The 22,016-nt window shown below is 50.0% G+C and overlaps 1 protein-coding gene across 1 annotated transcript in view; it reads left to right on the top strand.

The window, feature by feature from the left end:
• Positions 1–11,584, top strand: part of LOC141153170 (uncharacterized) — a 43,212-nt gene extending 31,628 nt beyond the window's left edge. Inside the window, exon 2 of the mRNA XM_073637870.1 lies at positions 9,252–11,584. Within this exon, the coding sequence (XP_073493971.1) occupies positions 9,278–9,976 (699 nt within the window). The 5' untranslated portion in view covers positions 9,252–9,277 and the 3' untranslated portion in view covers positions 9,977–11,584. The remainder of the gene's footprint in view (positions 1–9,251) is intronic.
• The last annotated feature ends 10,432 nt before the right edge of the window (positions 11,585–22,016 follow it).

Genomic DNA, 22,016 nt, shown 5'->3' with positions numbered 1-22,016 from the left:
GGATTGGGAGGTGAGGGGGCCACATATACCAGGATTGGGAGATGAGGGGGCCACACATAGCAGGATTGGGATATGAGGGGTACCATACATAACAGAATTGAGGGTTGAGGGGTGCCATACATACCAGGATTGGGGGTGAGGGGGTCACACATACAAGGATTGGGGAATGAGGGGGCCACACATACCAGGATTGGGGGATGAGGGGTACCATACATACCAGAATTGTGGGGTGAGAGGTACCATGCATACCAGGATTGGGGGATGGGGGTACCATACATACCAAGATTGGGGGATGAGGGGTACCATGCATACCAGGATTGAGGGGTGAGGGGTACCATGCATACCAGGATTGGGGGGTGAGGGGTGCCATGCATACAAGGATTGGGGGATGAGGGACCATGTATACCAGGATTGGGAGTGAGGGGACCATGCATACCAGGATTGGGGGATGAGGGGGCCACACATACCAGGATTGGGGAATGAGGGGAACCATAAATACCAGGATTGAGGTGTGAGGGGTACCATGCATACCAGGATTGGGGGGTGAGGGGTACCATGCATATCAGGCGCCTTCACTCCGCCCCCGGTCTCCAGCCAGAAGAGAGGTGCCGCGGCAACGCTCCTCCTGGTCAGGTAAGTATGTAACTATGGCGCCGCAGTGTCTACGCATACCGCGATCTCCGGTGCCATACACTCCTCTTACCTGTAACGGCTCCATGCGTTCTTCTGTCTGGGGCCAGACTTCGCAGGCATGCCGCGCTTGTGCAGTCTATAGAGGCTTCAGACAGAGGAACGCTTGTAGCGTTATAATATAGATGACTACTATTGAACAGTCTGAGACTGTTCTAGAAGGATTGGGGGATGAGGGGTACCATACATACCAGGATTGAGGGGTGAGGGGTACCATGCATACCAGGATTGGGGGGTGAGGGGTGCCATGCATACCAGGATTGGGGGATGAGGGACCATGTATACCAGGATTGGGAGTGAGGGGACCATGCATACCAGGATTGGGGGATAAGGGGTACCATAAATACCAGGATTGAGGGGTGAGGGGTACCATGCATACCAGGATTGGGGAATGGGGGGTACCATACATACCAGGATTGGGGGATGAGGGGTACCATAAATACCAGGATTGAGGGGTGAGGGGTACCATGCATACCAGGATTGGGGGATGGGGGTACCATACATACCAGGATTGGGGGATGAGGGGTACCATAAATACCAGGATTGAGGGGTACCATGCATACCAGGATTGGGGGATGGGGGTACCATACATACTAGGACTGGGGGATGAGGGGTACCATACACACCAGGATTGAGGGGTACCATGCATACCAGGATTGGGGGATGAGGGGTGCCATGCATACCAGGATTGGGGTATAAGGGACCATGCATACCAGGATTGGGGGTGAGGGGACCATGCATACCAGGATTGGGGGTGAGGGGACCACACATACCACGATTGAGGGATGAGGGGTACCATGCATACCAGGATGGGGGGATGAGGGGTACCATGCATACCGGGATTGGGGGATGAAGGGTACCATGCATACCAGGATTGGGGTAGAAGGGACCATGCATACCAGGATTGGGGGTGAGGGGACCATGCATACCAGGATTGGGGGTGAGGGGACCACACATACCACGATTGAGGGATGAGGGGTACCATGCATACCTGGATTGGGGGATGTGGGGTACCATGCATACCAGGATGAGGGGATGAGGGGTGCCATACATACCAGGACTGGGATGAGGGGTGCCATGTATATCAAATTTGGCATGAGGGGTGTCATGCATACCAGGATGAGAGATGAGAGGTGCCATGCATACCAGGCCTGGGGATGGGGGTGCCATGCATAGGAGGATTGGGGATGAGGGGTGCCATGCACACCAGGATTGAGGGGTGATGGGTACCATGCATACCAGGATTGGGGGATGGGGGGTACCATACATACCAGGATTGAGGGGTGAGGGGTACCATGCATAGTAGGATTGGGGGGTGAGGGGTGCCATACATACCAGGATTGGGGGATAAGGGACCATGCATACCAGGATTGGGGGTGAGGGGACCATGTATACCAGGATTGGGGGTGAGGGGACCACACATACCACGATTGAGGGATGAGGGGTACCATGCATACCTGGATTGGGGGATGTGGGGTACCATGCATACCAGGATGAGGGGATGAGGGGTGCCATACATACCAGGACTGGGATGAGGGGTGCCATGCATACCAGGATGAGAGATGAGAGGTGCCATGCATACCAGGCCTGGGGATGGGGGTGCCATGCATAGGAGGATTGGGGATGAGGGGTGCCATGAATACAAGGATTGGGGATGAGGGGTGCCATGCACACCAGGATTGAGGGGTCATGGGTACCATGCATACCAGGATTGGGGGATGGGGGGTACCATACATACCAGGATTGAGGGGTGAGGGGTACCATGCATAGTAGGATTGGGGGGTGAGGGGTGCCATGCATACCAGGATTGGGGGATAAGGGACCATGCATACCAGGATTGGGGGTGAGGGGACCACACATACCGGGATTGAGGGATGAGGGGTACCATGCATACCAGGATTGGGGGGTGGGGGGTACCATACATACCAGGATTGGGGGATGAGGGGTAGCATACATACCAGGATTGAGGGGTGAGGGGTACCATGCATACCAGGACTGGGAGATGAGGGGTGCCATGCATACCAGGATTGGGGGATAAGGGTCCATGAATACCAGGATTGGGGGTGAGGGGACCATGCATACCAGGATTGGGGGTGAGGGGACCATGCATACCACGATTGAGGAATGAGGGGTACCATGCATACCAGGATTGGGGAATGAGGGTACCATGCATACCAGGATTGGGGGATGAGGGGTACCATGCATGCCAGGATTGGGGGATGAAGGGTACCATGCATACCAGGATTGGGGATGAGGAGTGCCATGCATACCAGGATAGGGATGAGGGGGCCATACATGCCAGGCCTGGCGATGGGGGTGCCATGCATAGGAGGATTGGGGATGAGGGGTGCCATGAATACAAGGATTGGGGATGAGGGGTGCCATGCACACCAGGATAGGGATGAGGGGTACCATGCATACCAGGATGAGGGATGGGGTACCATGCATACCAGGATGAGGGATGAGGGAGCCATGCATACCACGATGAGGGGTGACATGCATGCCAGAATTGGGATGAGGGGTGCCATGCATGCCAGGATTGGGGATGAGGGAGCCATGCATAACAGGATGAGGGACACCATGCATGCCAGAATTGGGATGAGGGGTGCCATGCATGCCAGGATTGGGGATGAGGGGTGCCATGCATACCAGGATTGGGGGATGAGGGGTACCATGCATACCAGGATGAGGGGTACCATACATACCAGGATAGGGATGAGGGATAGGATGCCATGCATACCAGGATTGGGGATGAGGGTGCCATGCATACGAGGATTGGGGGTGAGGGGTGCCATGCATACAGGATTGGGGATGAGGGGTGCCATGCATGCCAGCATTGGGGGTGAGGGGTGCCATGCATACCAGTATAGGGATGAGGCGTGCCATGCATACCAGGATAGGGATGAGGGGTGCCATGCATACCAGGATAGGGATGAGGGGTACCATGCATACCAGGATAGGGATCTGGGGGGGCCATGAATACCAGGATGAGAGGCCATGCATACCAGGATAGGGATGAGGGGTGCCATGTATACCAGGATAGGGATGAGGGGTACAATGCATAAAAGCATGAGGGATGGGGTGCCATGCATACCAAGATAGGGATGAGGGAGCCATGCATACCAGGATGAGGGGCGCCATGCATGACAGGATTGGGATGAGGGGAGCCATGCATGCTAGGATTGGGGATGAGGGACCCATGCATATCAGGATGAGGGGCGTCATGCATGCCTGGATTGGGATGAGAGGTGCCATGCATACCAGGATTGGGGATGAGGAGTGCCATGCATACCAGGATTGGGGGTGAGGGGTGCCATGCATACAGGATTGGGGATGACAGGTGCCATGCATACCAGGATTGGGGGTGAGAGGTGCCGTGCATACCAAGATAGGGATGAGGCGTGCCACGCATACTAGGATAGGGATGAAGGGTACCATGCATACCAGAATAGGGATCTGGGGGGGCCATGCATACCAGGATAGGGATGAGGGGTACCATGCATAAAAGGATGAGGGATGGGGTGCCTTGCATACCAAGATAGGGATGAGGGAGCCATGCATACCAGGATGAGGGGTGCCATGCATGCCAGGATTGGGATGAGGGGCGCCATGCATGCTAGGATTGGGGATGAGGGACCCATGCATATCAGGATGAGGGGCTTCATGCATGCCTGGATTGGGATGAGAGGTGCCATGCATACCAGGATTGGGGATGAGGGGTGCCATGCATACCAGGATTGGGGGTGAGGGGTGCCATGCATACAGGATTGGGGATGACAGGTGCCATGCATACCAGGATTGGGGGTGAGAGGTGCCGTGCATACCAAGATAGGGATGAGGCGTGCCACGCATACCAGGATAGGGATGAAGGGTGCCATGCATACCAGAATAGGGATCTGGGGGGGCCATGCATACCAGGATTGGGATCTGGGGGGCCATGCATACTAGGATAGGGATGAGGGGTACCATGCATACCAGGATGAGGGGTACCATGCATACCAGGATGAGGGGGTGCCATACATACCAGGATAGGGATGAGGGGTGCCATGCATACCAGGATTGGGGATGAGGGGTGCCATGCATACCAGGATTGGGGATGAGGGGTGCCATGCATACCAGGATAGGGATGAGGGGTACCATGTATACCAGAATAGGGATGAGGGGTACCATGCATACTAGCATGAGGGATGGGGTGGCATGCATACCAGGATAAGGATGAGGGAGCCATGCATACCTGGATGAGGGGTGCCATGCATGCCAAATTTGGGATGAGGGGTGCCATGCATGCCAGGATTGGGGATGAGGGGAGCCATGCATACCAGGATGAGGGGCGCCATGCATGCCAGGATTGGGATGAGGGGTGCTATGCATACCAGGATTGGGGATGAGGGGTGCCATGCATATCAGGGTTGGGGGTGAGGAGTGTCATGCATACCAGGTTTGGGATGAGGGGTGCCACGCATGCCAGGATAGGGATGAGGCGTGCCACGCATACCAGGATAGGGATGAGGGGTACCATGCATACCAGGATAGGGATCTGGGGGGGCCATGCATACCAGGATTCGGATGAGGGGCCATGCATACCAAGATAGGGATGAGGGGTACCATGTATACCAGGAAAGGGATGAGGGGTACAATGCATACCAGGATGAGGGATGGGGTGCCATGCATACCAGGATAGGGCTGAGGGAGCCATGCATACCAGGATGAGGGGCACCATGCATGCCAGGATTGGGATGAGGGGTGCCATGCATGCCAGGATTGGGGATGAGGGAGCCATGCATATCAGGATGAGGGGCGTCATGCATGCCAGGATGGGGATGAGGGGTGCCATGCATACCAGGATTTTGAGTGAGGGGTGCCATGCATACAAGATTGCGGATGAGGGGTGCCATGCATACCAGGATTGGGGGGTGAGGGGTGCCATGCATACCAGGATAGGGATGAGGCATGCCATGCATACCAGGATAGGGATGTGGGATGCCATGCATACCAGGATAGGGATGAGGGGTACCATGCATACCAGGATTGGGATCTGGGGGGGGCATGCATACCAGTATTGGGATCTGGGGGGGGCATGCATACCAGGATAGGGATGAGGGGTACCATGCATACCAGGATGAGGGATGGGGTGCCATGCATACCATGATAAGGATGAGGGGTACCATGCATACCAGGATGAGGGGGTACCATACATACCAGGATAGGGATGAGGGGTGCCATGCATACCAGGATAGGGATGAGTGGTACCTTGTATACCAGGATAGGGATGAGTGGTACCATGCATAACAGGATGGGGTGCCATGCATACCAGGATAGGGATGAGGGAGCCATGCATACCAGGATGAGGGATGGGGTGCCATGCATACCAGGATAGGGCTGAGGGAGCCATGCATACCAGGATGAGGGGCACCATGCATGCCAGGATTGGGATGAGGGGTGCCATGCATGCCAGGATTGGGGATGAGGGAGCCATGCATATCAGGATGAGGGGCGTCATGCATGCCAGGATGGGGATGAGGGGTACCATGCATACCAGGATTTTGAGTGAGGGGTGCCATGCATACAAGATTGGGGATGAGGGGTGCCATGCATACCAGGATTGGGGGGTGAGGGGTGCCATGCATACCAGGATAGGGATGAGGCATGCCATGCATACCAGGATAGGGATGTGGGATACCATGCATACCAGGATAGGGATGAGGGGTACCATGCATACCAGGATTGGGATCTGGGGGGGCCATGCATACCAGTATTGGGATCTGGGGGGGGCATGCATACCAGGATAGGGATGAGGGGTACCATGCATACCAGGATGAGGGATGGGGTGCCATGCATACCATGATAAGGATGAGGGGTACCATACATACCAGGATGAGGGGGTACCATACATACCAGGATAGGGATGAGGGGTGCCATGCATACCAGGATAGGAATGAGTGGTACCTTGTAAACCAGGATAGGGATGAGTGGTACCATGCATACCAGGATGGGGTGCCATGCATACCAGGATAGGGATGAGGGAGCCATGCATACCAGGATGAGGGGCGCAATGCATGCCAGGACTGGAATGAGGGGTGCCATGCATGCCGGGATTGGGTATGAGGGAGCCATGCATACCAGGATGAGGGGCGCCATGCATGCCAGGATTGAGATGAGGGGTGCCATGCATGCCAGGATTGGGGATGAGGGAGCCATGCATACCAGGATGAGGGACGCCATGCATGCCAGGATTGAGATGAGGGTTGCCATGCATGCCAGGATTGGGGATGAGGGGTGCCATGCATACCAGGATTGGGGGTGAGGGGTGACATGCATACCAGGATTTGAGGTGAGGGGTGCTATGCATCCCAGGAATAGGGATGAGGCGTGCCATGCAAACCAGGATTAGTGGTGAGAGGTGCCATGCATACCAGGATTAGGGGTGAGGGAGCCATGCATACCTGGATGAGGGGCGCCATGCATGCCAGGATTGGGGATGAGGGAGCCATGCATATCAGGATGAGGGGCGCCATGCATGCCAGGAATGGGATGAGGGGTGCCGTGAATGCCAGGATTGGGATGAGTGGTGCCATGCATGCCAGGATTGGGGATGAGGGAGCCATGCATATCAGGATGAGGGGGGTCATGCATGCCAGGATTGGGATGAGGGGTGGCATGCATACCAGGATTGGGAGTGAGGGGTGCCATGCATACAAGATTGGGGATGAGGGGTGCCATGCATACCAGGATTGGGGGGTAAGGGGTGCCATGCATACCAGTATAGGGCTGAGGCATGCCATACATACCAGGATAGGGATGAGGGGTGCCATGCATACCAGGATAGGGATGAGGGGTACCATGCATACCAGGATAGGGATCTGGGGGGGCCATGCATACCAGGATAGGGATGAGGGGTACCATGCATACCAGGATGAGGGATGGGGTGCCATGCATACCAGGATAAGGATGAGGGGTGCCACGCATACCAGGATGAGGGAGTACCATACATACCAGGATAGGGATTAGAGGTGCCATGCATACCAGGATAGGGATGAGTGGTACCATGTATACCAGGATAGGGATGAGGGGTACCATGCATACCAGATTGAGGTACCATGCATACCAGGATAGGGATAAGGGAGCCATGCATACCAGGATGAGGGGTGCCATGCATGCCAGGATTGGGATGAGGGGTGCCATGCATGCCAGGATTGGGGATGAGGAAGCCATGAATACCAGGATGAGGGGCGCCATGCATGCCAAGAATGGGATAAGGGGTGCCATGCATGCCAGGATTGGGATGAGGGGTGCCATGCATGCCAGGATTGGGGATGAGGGAGCCATGCATATCAGGATGAGGGGCGTCATGCATGCTAGGATTGGGATGAGGAGTGCCATGCATACCAGGATTGGGGGTGAGGGGTGCCATGCATACAAGATTGGGGATGAGGGGTGCCATGCATACCAGGATTGGGGGGTAAGGGGTGCCATGCATACCAGTATAGGGATGAGGTGTGCCATGCATACCAGGATAGGGATGAGGGGTGCCAAGCATACCAGGATAGGGATGAGGGATACCATGCATACCAGGATTGGGATCTGGGGGGCCATGCATACCAGGATAAGGATGAGGGGTACCATGCATACCAGGATGAGGGGGTACCATACATACCAGGATAGGGATGAGGGGTGTCATGCATACCAGGATAGGGATGAGTGGTACCATGTATACCAGGATAGGGATGAGGGGTACCATGCATACCTGATTGGGGTGCCATGCATACCAGGATAGGGATGAGGGAGCCATGCATACCAGGATGAGGGGCGCCATGCATGCCAGGATTGGGATGAGGGGTGCCATGCATGCCAGGATTGAGATGAGGGGTGCCATGCATGCCAGGATTGGGGATGAGGGAGCCATGCATACCAGGATGAGGGACGTCATGCATGTCAGGATTGGGATGAGGGGTGCCATGCATGCCAGGATTGGGGGTGAGGGGTGACATGCATACCAGGATTTGAGGTGAGGGGTGCCATGCATCCCAGGATAGGGATGAGGAGTGCCATGCATACCAGGATTAGTGGTGAGAGGTGCCATGCATACCAGGATTAGGGGTGAGGGAGCCATGCATACCAGGATGAGGGGCGCCATGCATGTCAGGATTGGGATGAGGGGTGCCATGCATGCCAGGATTGGGGATGAGGGAGCCATGCATACCAGGATGAGGGGCGCCATGCATGCCAGGAATGGGATAAGGGGTGCCATGCATGCCAGGATTGGGGATGAGGGGTGCCACGCATACCAGGATTGCGGGTGAGGGGTCAAGTCCTGGGCACCTTATTTCACATGCAAATTTTGCAAGAAAACTTTTGAAGGTAAGGTGAACAATTGCTGCTCGTTTAGATGGCAGTGCTTTATTTTGTAGAATTTCAATGGTGTAGATCTACTACAGTTTAAGGAGTTGCAATTGACAAAATTTTGACATATGTCAATGCACTATAGTAAAATATGTATTAAGTAATGTGTAAAATTTCCTGCTTTTAAGTTTATATAATTAATTATATCTGCTATGTTACAGGTTGGTACAGGGGAGAAAAGAGAGCCATGAAGTTTGCTATCCCACGAATTTGGCGGCAACCGACAGACCACTCAGGCAATTGCTATTTCTGCATGGTGGATCCTGCCAAACATCGCACAGGCAAGAATGCGCCTCAAATAGTTCATCCAGACATTCCTTCTTTTATTGCCCCAGTACCACATGGCCCTGAGCTGCCTGTTCCAAGTCCCCAGAAGAGGGATCAGACGTCTTCAGGAAAAAGCAGCAAGTCAGACAGCGAGGAAGATATTGGAGATCAAGATTACGTTTTCACAGATGCAGTTGAGGAGAGAAGGCCATACTTTCCTAACCAGAAAAACGTCAATGATCTGATCAGAGACCTTCGTCTTACCAAGTCCAATGCTGAGCTTCTGATATCCAGGCTCAAGCAGTGGAACTTGTTGGATGAAAGCGTGCAAGTCACAGATCAGAGAAAGCGTCACCAAACATTTTCCAACTTCTTCAGTCAGCAAGATGGGTTGTGCTTCTGCAACAATGTGGCTGGTCTTTTTGAGGCTATAGGTATCATCTGTAACCCGAGTGAACAGTGCCTATTCATAGACAGTTCATCCTGGAGCCTTAAAACCGTGCTGCTTCACAACGGAAACAGCTACCCGTCTCTCCCTATGGCTCATTCTGTGTATCTCAATGAGGACTACACCAGTGTCAAGATGTTGCTGACTGCCTTGAAGTATGATGACTATTGATGGGAGGTCATCGGAGACTTCAAAATGGTGTCATTCCTGATGAGCCTTCAAGGCAGTTTCACAAAATGTCCTTGTTTCCTTTGCCTCTGGGACAGCCGTGACACTAAGGCGCACTATCACAGAAAGGACAGGCCACAGCGAACAGAGTTCTCTGTGGGGAAGAGCAACGTCAAGTGGGAGCCGCTGATAGAACCTATGAAGGTGCCGATGCCACCACTGCACATCAAGTTAGGCCTCATCAAGCAATTTGTCACGGCTCTTGACAAGGAGTCAGCAGCTTTCAAGTACCTCCAAGATCTCTTTCCAAAGCTGTCTGACGCAAAGGTCAAGGCTGGTATCTTCATCGGACCGCAGATCAAGAAGATCATAGAATGTGATGAGTTCGCCAAGCTGCTCAACAGGATGGAGAAAACGGATTGAAACAGTTTTGTTGCAGTGGCTCATGACTTCCTGGGTAATCACAAGGCTGAAAACTATGTGCAATTGGTTCAGACTCTCATAAAGAATTACACCATAATAGGATGCAGAATGTCTCTCAAAGTCCATATCTTTGATGCTCATCTTGACAAGTTCAAGGAAAACATGGGAGCTTACTCAGAGGAGCAAGGCAAGCGCTTTCATCAAGATATATTGGACTTTGAACATCGTTACCAAGGACAGTATAATGAAAACATGATGGGAGACTACATTTGGGGGCTTCTTTGAGAAAGCAATTTGCAGTACACTCGCAAATCTAGAAAACCTACTCATTTCTGAACCTTTTTGAATGATTTTTGACTGTCTTTGTCTATTTACCATGCAAGTGTTGCTTTTTATCAGACCGCATGAACAAAAATATAATAATTTCCTTTTTTTGTCACAATAAATGCGAAATTTTTCTGGGCTGTGGTAACAAAATCAAAGTTTGTGCTGAATGTAGTTGTTTTTCCATAGTTTTTAAGCATAAGCAGTAGAAATATTACACTTGGAAGCCAGGAACAAAAATTGTGTTACATAGTGAAATGAAATGAGCTGCACAGTAATGAAAAAAAACTTGTAGAAATCTAAAAGATTTGACAATTCTTAAAGGGAACATACTTTAAATAGTCATCGGGGACTGAGCCACGCTATTGACTAGTCATACAGGCAGGTACCCGGTGGGTTCTCCCCTAAATGTGTACGCAGGCAGAGGCTTGTCAGTCACTGTTAGCGGGCGGGGAGAAGCCGCCGGGGACCCGCCTGTTTGACTAGTTAATAGCGCAGCTCAGTCCCCGGCGGCTTTCTATGTTGCAAAGTCATAAAAAGAGAATGCTGTCCTGAGTCTAGTGGGATATTAACAATATACATCCATAAATATATAGATAGACATGTATAGTTTGATGGGGAAAGTATTACTATCTACTGGTAAGGTCTTACCTAGGTCACCGATGTATGTCAGGCCCAGTGTTCCTCCACCCCGACTCACATTTTGTCCTGCTTCTTCAGGGGGCGTGTCGGGCAGGGGTATGCCGGTCTATTAAGTACACTCTAGTGGCCAATGCAAAAAAGCAAACGTGAACATGTGATGCGGAGGGAGTGGACATATATGTCACACATATACTATGTACATGTCTATTATATGTGTCCCTTGAAATGAGAGGCACCTTTGCTTTTATATTTGTGTGTATTGTGTATACTTTGAGTCATTAATAAACTTAGTTTTTTAAATTGTCTTGAATATTTACTTTGCTTGCCTGACCATATACTGTACATACATTGGTTCAGACAATTTGATATACCATATGTTTCAAAGTGAAATCTGATATGACAGTTAACCCTTACTTAGATGGACACATTATATTGATTTAATTCTTTAACAACATATAGCAGTGTCAGACTTGCTAAGCTTCTTGAATTGTAAAAATAGTCCAAAAATATCCCTTTTTGGGTGCAGATGCTTGCCTTAGTGATTCATGCACAGGTTATGCAAAACGGAAGAAGTGATGTATTTTTAACACAGGTGGTGTAAAAATGATTCCTGTTTGGGGAGTTTCAAGTGTTTCTTAGCTAAATGAAGATGGAACATTTTTTTCACAAGGCTTCCAAAAATGTATTTAGAGAGCAAAAGGAAGTGTGCTCAGCAGTTTTAAAAGTGTAGAAATAATAGCCTCTCAAATAGTAGTGAAAAAATTATCCCTTTTTTGAGATCAACAACAGGTTTACTATTCACAAAATGGGTAAACAAATACAAAGATTTTTATTAAGCCTTCCAATTATCCCAATTATCCTTTTTAATGGAGCAAAAAGAGGTTAGAGTTTTTCAAAGTGAAAAACTACAACTTGTTGTCAACAATCCTTTCAAAAAATTAGCGCCATTTTGTGAGTTCATGCCGGTGTACCCACAAGAGAGTTTCACATCAGCAGTAAAAAAGTGAGCAAGCAGTCAGGTGATGTGTGGCTGACATGGCTGTGCAAGGTCAGAGGCAGTGGCAGAAGCCACATGGTAGAGCATTTATACGAGTAAGCAAGGGGATGTCTGTCACAGTAGGGCCACCAACAGCAACTCTGACAGCAGTAGTATAGTCTGTCACTATGAAACACAGCAGGCAGGCGGCCAGGAGATGTGTGACTGACGTGATTGTGCAGTTGCAGCGGCAATAGCAAAAGCTGCATTGTAGAGTATCAGCACTGGCCATGTAAGGAGATGTCTGGCAGTTTGGGGTCAGCACCATCAGCCCTGAAAGCAGCAGTGCTACAGTATGAGTGACATGATAGATGACAGGGTATAGATGCTCAGTTGAGAGTGGGTCATTGGCATTGGCAGCAGCAGAAGACGGTGTAGAAGACAGACAACGGACAGTCAGGCAAGCAAGTGGTATGGACATTTTAATAATTGGCATCAACCGTAGGTGAATGAAAGTCGACACTGATCCATACTTGATTTATTTTGACACATGTAAGGTTTTCTACACTTATGCTAGTGTGGCGCCCCTGGGGGTTCGATCGCCACAGGGATACTGCACCTCTTTAGTGGGGTGTGGTATCTCTCCTTCGAGGTAAGGATGGTGCAACTGTCAGGACCCCATCTTTGCACCCAACACTACACTTCTCCCACCTACAGAGGGGGCTAATAGGCACCAGTGTGCTGCCCCATCCAGGATAAGTGGAGATGGTGGAACCAAGAGATAGGGGGAACCATGTAGTGGGTGAGGGTGGAGGATGCACATGTAGGTTACACTTAATAATTCATATTTAATAGACAGCCATCTTGGGCTTATGGTCTTTTGATTGTGATCTCCATCGCTGAACGTGGCTTTCTGTGTGAACCTGCAGTTGATGGGGACACGGTCCTCGTACTCAGGCCTTGAGTCGAGGAGCGGGCAAGAGTTAACGGTTGTCTCTACCCGGTCAAGGTCCCTACCCAAGAAGGCCTGGAGCAGAGGAGTCTTGCTCCACCGCAAAAGGATCCTAGGGGGATGCAGACGGAGCGGTATACGCCACCTGTCCTCGCTATTCTGGCCTAGTCAGAGGGATTCCTGCTGCAAAAGGTGTACCGGCCCCCGATGTCTGACTTTGTTGCTCTATGTCTCAGTCGGAGAAGCCCGGAGGCTCAGTGGATCCCACCGGGTAACGGAGCGGAGTCGCTACCCGTACCCTTGTTCTGTGCATAGTCCAGAAGGAGACCCGGCCTTTCTACACACACGGATAGGAGAGGACTTAGTTTGAAGTCTAGGAACACTTTGGTGCGGGGTCCTGGCTAAAGCACCTGAATTTCTCGGAGGTTGTCGAACCCCCGGTCCTGGTGGCCGCAGAGCCCCGTGAGGAGCAGGGAGAAGCCTTGCAGCTGCATGCTCCACCGTGAGTAAAAACCCTGGAAGTCTACCCCTATGGCCTCCGGTCTCTTTATTTCTGCACCGCACAGCACAGCACCAGAAATCCTCAATTTCACCACTCGATGAACACTAACCCTTAAAGCCCATTACACCCTTTTTTAAGTGTGACGGCCCTGGGCATGGAACGGGTCCAGGTCACGGCTACAACCCACCAAACATCTGACCCGGCTCCGAGTACCCCCCATCTTCCCAGGGTAGGGCTGCGAGCGTCACACACTAGATAACCTGGCTCGTTTGGATGTGAAAATGACACTGGCAATGCAAATGAATGAGTGGCAGAGAGGAGTGGAGGGGAGGCAGAAAGGTGACTGGAAGGTGAGTAGTCTGATTTTTTTTTATTTTTTACATATTTTGTTTATTATGCTTTGGGGTCTAGAAAGAACTTCTCCAGGAATCTAATTTCCTGGGAAAAAAATGTGCAAACAGGCGAATTAAAATTTTGCCTAATCCGCTCATCACTACTAGTAAGTGGTTAAATAACTAGATTTCTATTTCAAGAGTATTTTGTAATATAAGATATGAAAATCTGGAGAAAATGTTTGATCTTGAGCAGAACAGGAAACTTAAGAGTGATACTGTGCAGCTATTGGCAGCTCTCATCTATTAGCTGAGAAGAGTTGACTTATCTGAAAATAATAACAAGGTTTTCTCTTTCCAAGATATCCCGAGAAGACAAACATCTGACGATTTCACAAAACATATGGTTGACTGTATTTTCCCTGTTCACTTATCCATGACTTTCTTCAACAGATTACAATTACAAAAAAAGATAATTTTTAAATGAGACAAAGGCAACAGCTTAAAGCTAAATCAAATGTTCTCATAATCTAAGGAGCTACATATGTTATACGGACAGGTCATCACCATTTCCATGTTATTATAGACTTGGCAAATACAAATTACAGTTCAATAAAGTACAAAATCATTTTCTACATGTTCATTTATTTTACATAGAAGGCTGTTTATTATTTTGGTGCTTTGTAATAAATGTTTTCATGGATTTATGAATTTCATATCAAGTACAGTAGGCATGAAGACAACACTTATGACATTTTTAAAAAAAAAACTGTTCATTACATTTGCAAAGGAGAACATTAAGACCACAATATGAAGAGGCTTTCATTTTTACATAATGGCATGGAAAAAATCTTAGACAAGACTGGTAAGACTATTAAAAAGTCTGTGAAAAGTAATGGAATAATAATAATGCATCAAAAGGTCATCCTACAGAGGTCTTAAGTACGGCTTAATCATGGAAGAATAAACAAACATTGCATAAAAGAACAGGCTTCAACATGAGACCAATCGAGGCAATATAAAAGAAGGTGGAAAATAAAAACATCTAAAAACTAAAAACAAATGAAAACATAAAAAAGCGAGGGGGAGGTAGAGGGTGATGTGTCTATTTTCCACTCATGAGAGCTTATAAAGTGTAATTTAAGAAACCCAAGATGAGAGCAAGGGTCCTTCCCTGAAGGATGGCCACAAGAATTGAGGGGATCTTTTCTAATTCAAATTCACTGTCTTCACCGAGTTTCCCTCAAAAATCTGAATAAAATGTGCCTAAATCGTGAGATTTTGAGTGCAAACTTCCTTCCGTCAGCAAGGGCATTGAAGATGAAATGTGGTTGGGTCTTTCAACATGACAATGATCCCAAGCACACCGCCAGGGCAACGAAGAAGTGACTTCGTAAGAAGCATTTCAAGGTCCTGCAGTGGCCTAGCCAGTCTCCAGATCTAAACCCTATAGAAAACCTTTGGAGGGAGTTGAAAGTCTGTGTTGCCCAACGACAGCCCCAAAACATGACTGCTCTAGAGGAGATCTGCATGGAGGAATGGGCCAACATACCAGCAACAGTGTGTGCCAACCATGTGAAGACTTACAGAAAGTGTTTGACCTCTGTCATTGCCAACAAAGGATATATAACAAAGTATTGAGATGAACTTTTGTAATTGACCAAATACTTATTTTCCACCAAAATTTGAAAAAAATTTCTTTCCAAATCAGACAATGTGATTTTGAGGATTTGTTTCTCATTTTGTCTCTCATAGTTGAGGTCGACCTATGATGTCAATTACAGGCCTCTCTCATCTTTTTAAGTGGGAGAACTTGCACAATTGGTGGCTGACTAAATACTTTTTTCCCCACTGTATATCACTGAGTGGAGAAGAATACGCGCCAAAAACGCATTTAAAAAACATAGCAAACACAAGCATATTATGCAGCATTTTTCTTACCAACACATCAGAATTTGCAGCAGAATTTTCTGTGCAAATCCTGAACATGTGCATACAGTCTTAGTCTGTGTCCTGTGCCCCCCCTCCACCCCATTCATTATAAGTCTCTCATAGCCTCATAATGAATTAGGTAGTGGGAGAAGACATTATCAGGGCCTTATAATGAATTGGTATGTCGGAGAGGATGCTATCAGGTACTTAACAAAATTTGGACCTGGGTTCCCACCTGCAGATATAGGGGCCCTTATAGTGTTCTAGATCCTAAAAAGACATGTGTGTTCACCCCCCATATAATAATATCCCCCATCCTGAGCCCCTTCCTGGTATAATTTCCCCCATCCTGAGCCCCTACCTGGTATAATTATCCCCATCCTGGGCTCCTTCCTGTAATAATGTCCCCTAAGCTGGATGCTTCCTCTAATAAAGTCCTCCATCCTGGGCCCCTTCTTTTATTAATGTCTCAATTCCTGTTAGAATGCCACACATCCTAAGCTGCTTCCTGGTATAATGTCACCTTTGCTGGTAAATTGTCCTCCATCCTGGACCTCTTCATTGTATAATGTCCCCTATCCTTGGGTTTTACCTGGTATAATGTCCCCCATCCAGGGCCCATTCCAGTAATAATGTCCTCAATCCTGGCTCCTTATTGCTATAATGTCCTCCATCCTGGGCCCTTTCTAATAATAATGTCCTCCATCCTGAGCTCCTTCATGGTATAATGTCTCCCATCCTGGGCCCCTCCTGATATAATGTCTCCCATCTTGGGACCCTTCCTGGTTTAATATCTCCCATCCTGGGACCCTTCTTGATATAATGTATCGCATCCTGGGCTCCTTCTCCCATCCTGGGTATAATGTTCTTCATCCTGGACCTTTTCTAGTAATAATGTCCCCCATCCTGGGCCCATTCCTGAGATAATGTCCTCCATCCTGGGCCCCTTCCTAGTATAATGTCCCCCATTCTGGCCCCCTTCCTAGTATAATATTCCCTGTTCTTCTCCCACAGATTTAAGAAAAAAAAGATTCTTACCTTCCTCTGCTCCCACGATGTGCAATCTCCTCTTTCCCAGCCAGCAGCTGACTTCGACTTGCCCGCCATGATGAATGATGCCACTGCCAAGCTCCGAACGTGACATGCACACCGAAGACAGCTGCCAGCCTTTGATTTGCCGGCAATGTGTATTGCAGTGCAGCAAGCCAACGGGTCTCAGCACCACAATTCATTTCAGTTGATTGTTTGTCTTCAGATGCACATCAAGCTGAAATAGGCGCTGGTGTCAGCAGGCCTCCCTCCAACTCCACAATTAAGAAACTGTTTAAGTGTTGTGACTCAAAGGTGTCAACAGGGTTTTTTTTCTTGAACTTGATGAACTTGTGTCTTTTTTTTAAACCTATTTATGTCAAAATGTAATGGGAAATATTTCCACTGTAACTGACATCTGTGGTTCACATGCCTCATACAATATTTTCCTAGCAGGTATTCTGTTTGTAGTGTGTTCATTCTTGTTGTGACTCATACTGCAGTAAGCTGCACTATACTGCCAGCTCTGCCTACACAATGCTTGGAGTGCTCTGTAACTAGGGCTTCAAGCCAGTGAATGCCTTCTACTCCATGTGCTGCTATTTTATTGTCTTTATGCTTTCAGGTAATCCCATTATTTCAAATAACCGGTAACACGAGAATTTTTACCATGCAATAATGAATTATTAAATACAGTATGTCGATATGAACAGCTTTCTAAGTATTACATAGTGTTAATGAATTTCAAAAAAACATATTGCGTGGTTTCAATACTTTGCTTTTCATTGATATGGCATTTGCAACAAAGATGTCGTGGATACATTTTCCTATTGGCTTTCGCTGTTATGTATACTGTAAGGCAGCGCTAGTCATCATACCGGGGGATACTCGCTGCACCGGGTCAATTAAAGCACACCAGCCACGTTTTTCAGTTTTCACACTTCAGCAGTTTATTGCACTTCATAACTGCTTATCACACAGTCCATCTTAGTGGCTCACCGGCATATTACACACATAACATTCGGGAGCCTTTCCAGCGACAGACACGTCCACTTGGCTCCAGTTACAGCCCTCAGCTAGGCAACAACATAAATGTCCATATAACGCAGTGTTTTTACCTTTGGCGGGGTTTAGCTGCTTCAGGGTTATTCTGCCACCACTGTGGCTTTATGGCTTCCCAGATGTAGGTCTCCAGCCCTCGTACCATCCAAGGCTACTGGGATTGCTTACACAGCTAAGGAACCAGCCTCCGCCTTTCAGGCTTCAATAGGCCTCACTAGGCCTCACACTCTAGCGGTGTCCCTCACAGGAACTGGCCTGACGCCTTACACACCCCTGTGTCAAGTCTATCAGGGTTTATATATCCTGTAGTACACACCCACAGGACCTGTGCTGATGTCACAGTCATGTGATCAGACATTCTGTGTGCACAGGACCTGCACTATGTCACAGTCATGTGACCAGTCACCTGAGGGGGAAGGTACATGGTCAGCCCAAAACACATCCTGGATCATTACAGTAATGCCAAGCAAGCCGCTGCATTACATATTCCCCCCCCCCCCTCTGTTCAAACTTGTGGGGTTGAACACATAGTATACACAATTACCTCACAACCCACAGTTCACACCGGGACCATGTACTTGACAATTGCACTGTTCAGCGCCTGGAACATTAGTCATCGATATTAGCCCATTCCTTAGGGACCTACCATTGGTCATTGTCACTGACCTCGTCAAGTCACATTTCCGGGTTGTAACTTTGTCAGACCTCCCCCGCTCCCAGCGGTCAGTCGTAACCTTGTCAGACCTCCGCCGCTCCCAGCGGTCAATACAGGAGTGTGACTCACATGCCCTGGTATCTAAGGTCCGGTTCGACTCCGTACTGTCCCATCCTCTATTGGGTCGTTTGTATGGGCCACTCAAACCTGAGTTACTGGAGGTCTCACTACCTCTAAACCCACTCCCACTACTCTCAGGGCATCTTGAAAGGTCCCTAACTTCAGCTGTAGCTGTTCTGTTACTTAGGAGGCCCTTTCTCTGTCTGGTCTCACAATTTCTAGACGGCTGCCAATTTCTGCTGCTCAGGCGATGCTGCCTTTCCATTTGTAGTCTGGCGAGATTCAACTGTTCTACCTCTCGCAGGTAGGTCACTCGGTACTCTATCAGAATGCGCATATATTCCAGGCTTTCTTCCGCTCCTACAGCGGAGAATGACACCATGCCGTCTTCATCTGGTATCCAGTCCTGACGATCACGTGGACTGCTTACTTTCACCACCCTAGACTTCTTTACTATCATCTGCATGGCTCGGCCATTTCTCCCAATGAGCTTTCTCATCAGAACATGAGGCACCCGGATGACCTCTTCCCGCAGACTGTGAGCTTTTCTCATAAGCTCCAGTTGTCTAACGGCTTGTTCCGTCTTCAACCGGAGAAACCGCTTCGTGCGAATACATCGCCAGTGCATGTCACTTAGGATCGCCACCCTCTTCACTGTGACTTCGGTCGTGGACAGGACCACCAGCTGTTTAGCTCCTGAGGTCGAGTACACCTTACAGGCTCCCACGGCCTTCTTAAACTCTTCATGCACGGACTCACTGGTGCATTCTTCCCTCAAATCCTCGGGTACATCTATGAGGCATTTGTACCGGGACGTTTCTGTCTCACCAGTGGTCCCCAAAAGATCATCTAGCTCAGGTTTCAGGGGCAACTGACTCTCCTCAGGTCCACCTTCTCATGGTATAAGGGAGTGAGTGCAACTTGTTTTTCTTTATCCTTCTCCAAGGAGGCCTCGTTCACTGAATGATACCTTGCCAGGTGACTTTTGAGCTTGAAAACTTCTTCCTCTAGCTCGGCTACTCGCCTCTAAGCAGCCCATCTCTGAAGCTCTTCCTGCTTCAGCTGCTCCTTTAACAATAGAGTTCTTTCAGACCTCTCTGTCTCCAATGCGCCCACTCGGCTCTCGACAGCCAGTCTCTCAAGCTTCTCTTGCATCATATGGGCTTGTAGTCAGGGCCGGCTCCAGGTTTTTCTGGGCCCCGGGCGAAAGAGTCTCAGTGGGCCCTTTTAACACATACACGATTCATGATGCACAGATACGGCGGAGAAATAAATAAATATATATATATATATATATATATATATATATATATATTTATTTATTTATTTATTACACATGGCCCAGCCTGCCCCCTCATCCTTCACATACGCAGACATATGCACACGCACACACGGTACGCAGACATATGCACGCACACACGGTACGCAGACATATGCGCGCGCACACACGGTACGCAGACATATGCGCGCACACACGGTACGCAGACATATGCACGCACACACGGTACGCAGACATATGCACGCACACACGGTACGCAGACATACGCGTGCGCACACACGGTACGCAGACATATGCGCGCGCACACACGGTACGCAAACATATGCGCGTGCACACACGGTACGCAGACATATGCGCGCGCACACACGGTACGCAGACATATGCGTGCGCACACACGGTACGCAGACATATGCACGCGCACACACGGTACGCAGACATATGCGCGCGCACACATGGTACGCAGACATATGCGCGCGCACACACGGTACGCAGACATATGCGCACACACACGGTACGCAGACATGCGCGCGCACACACGGTATGCAGACATATGCGCGCGCACACACGGTACGCAGACATATGCGCGCGCACACACGGTACAGCAGACATATGCGCGCGCACACACGGTACGCAGACATATGCGCGCGCACACACGGTACGCAGACATATGTACACATACAGACATACACATAGATAAAACAGACAAATATATATACACAGTCATATACACTGACATTCACATACATGCACTCACACAGACCCATTACTAATATTTTTAATATGGGGATTGGGGAAGCCTCACTCACCTGTCCCCGGTCCAGTGTCCTGTCCAGCAGCTCCTCGGGTATGGGGCAGTGCAGGGCCCCCGGCGTGTCACAGACTTCATGGCCCTGGAACATCAGAGGGGCCCACTTGCGGTCGGGTCTGGGCCCCTCCCGCCCATCTGTGCAGGACCTCCGCTCCGACGGTGTTTGATTGCCGGCACTCCCCCAGACATGGCCAAGCGCTATGCGGCTGTGTCTGCTAGTAATGACGCGGCAGGAGCGACACACAAGCACAATTAAAGGTGCAGTGCCGTCGACCCTGCCGTGTCATTACTAGCAGACACAGCCGGACAGCACGCGGCCATGTCTGGGGGAAGTGCCGGCAATCAAGCAGCGCCTGCGTCACTGAACAGGTGCCGAAGATGCGGCCATGGCCCCGACAGTGAGTGGGCGGGTGGGTGTGTGGGCCCGGCCCCGACAGTGAGTGGGCGGGTGGGTGTGTGGGCCCGGCCCCGACAGTGAATGGGCGGGTGGGTGTGTGGGCCCGGCCCCGACAGTGAGTGGGCGGGTGGGTGTGTGGGCCCGGCCCCGACAGTGTGTGGGCCCGGCCCCGACAGTGAGTGGGCGGGTGGGTGTGTGGGCCCGGGCCCCGACAGTGAGTGGGCGGCTGGACCCCTCTGATTTTCCAGGGCCCCGGCACTTGCCCGGGTACGCCGGGTGCTGACGCCGGCCCTGCTTGTAGTGACTCCTTGAGCTCCTTGATCTCGGCTCCTTCATCCACCGAATCATCCGAGCTCATATTATTCAAGGAGGTATCTGTTTCATACCTCCCATCTCCAGTGGCCAACTCCTGGCCCTGGTCTGTGGCTTCTCCGATAGACTCCTCCATCTGTTTCCGCTCAGCTTCCATCTTGCTGATTCTTTCCTTAAGGCACGTCTCTGCCCTCTGGAGATTATCACAGAACGTCTGCAGCTCCTTCACCTGAGCTTCCAGACCTAGGGTCTTTCTGCGGAGATCACCATTTTCATCACGGGTGTCCTGCAGAGTGGT

Source organism: Phyllobates terribilis, unplaced genomic scaffold (assembly GCF_046119375.1).
Source record: "Phyllobates terribilis strain yellow unplaced genomic scaffold, ASM4611937v1 Scaffold_7__3_contigs__length_470593459, whole genome shotgun sequence".
Classification (NCBI taxonomy): domain Eukaryota; kingdom Metazoa; phylum Chordata; class Amphibia; order Anura; family Dendrobatidae; genus Phyllobates; species Phyllobates terribilis.
The sequence above is the reverse complement of the archived record's forward strand: the minus strand, read 5'-3'. Positions and strand labels throughout refer to the sequence as shown.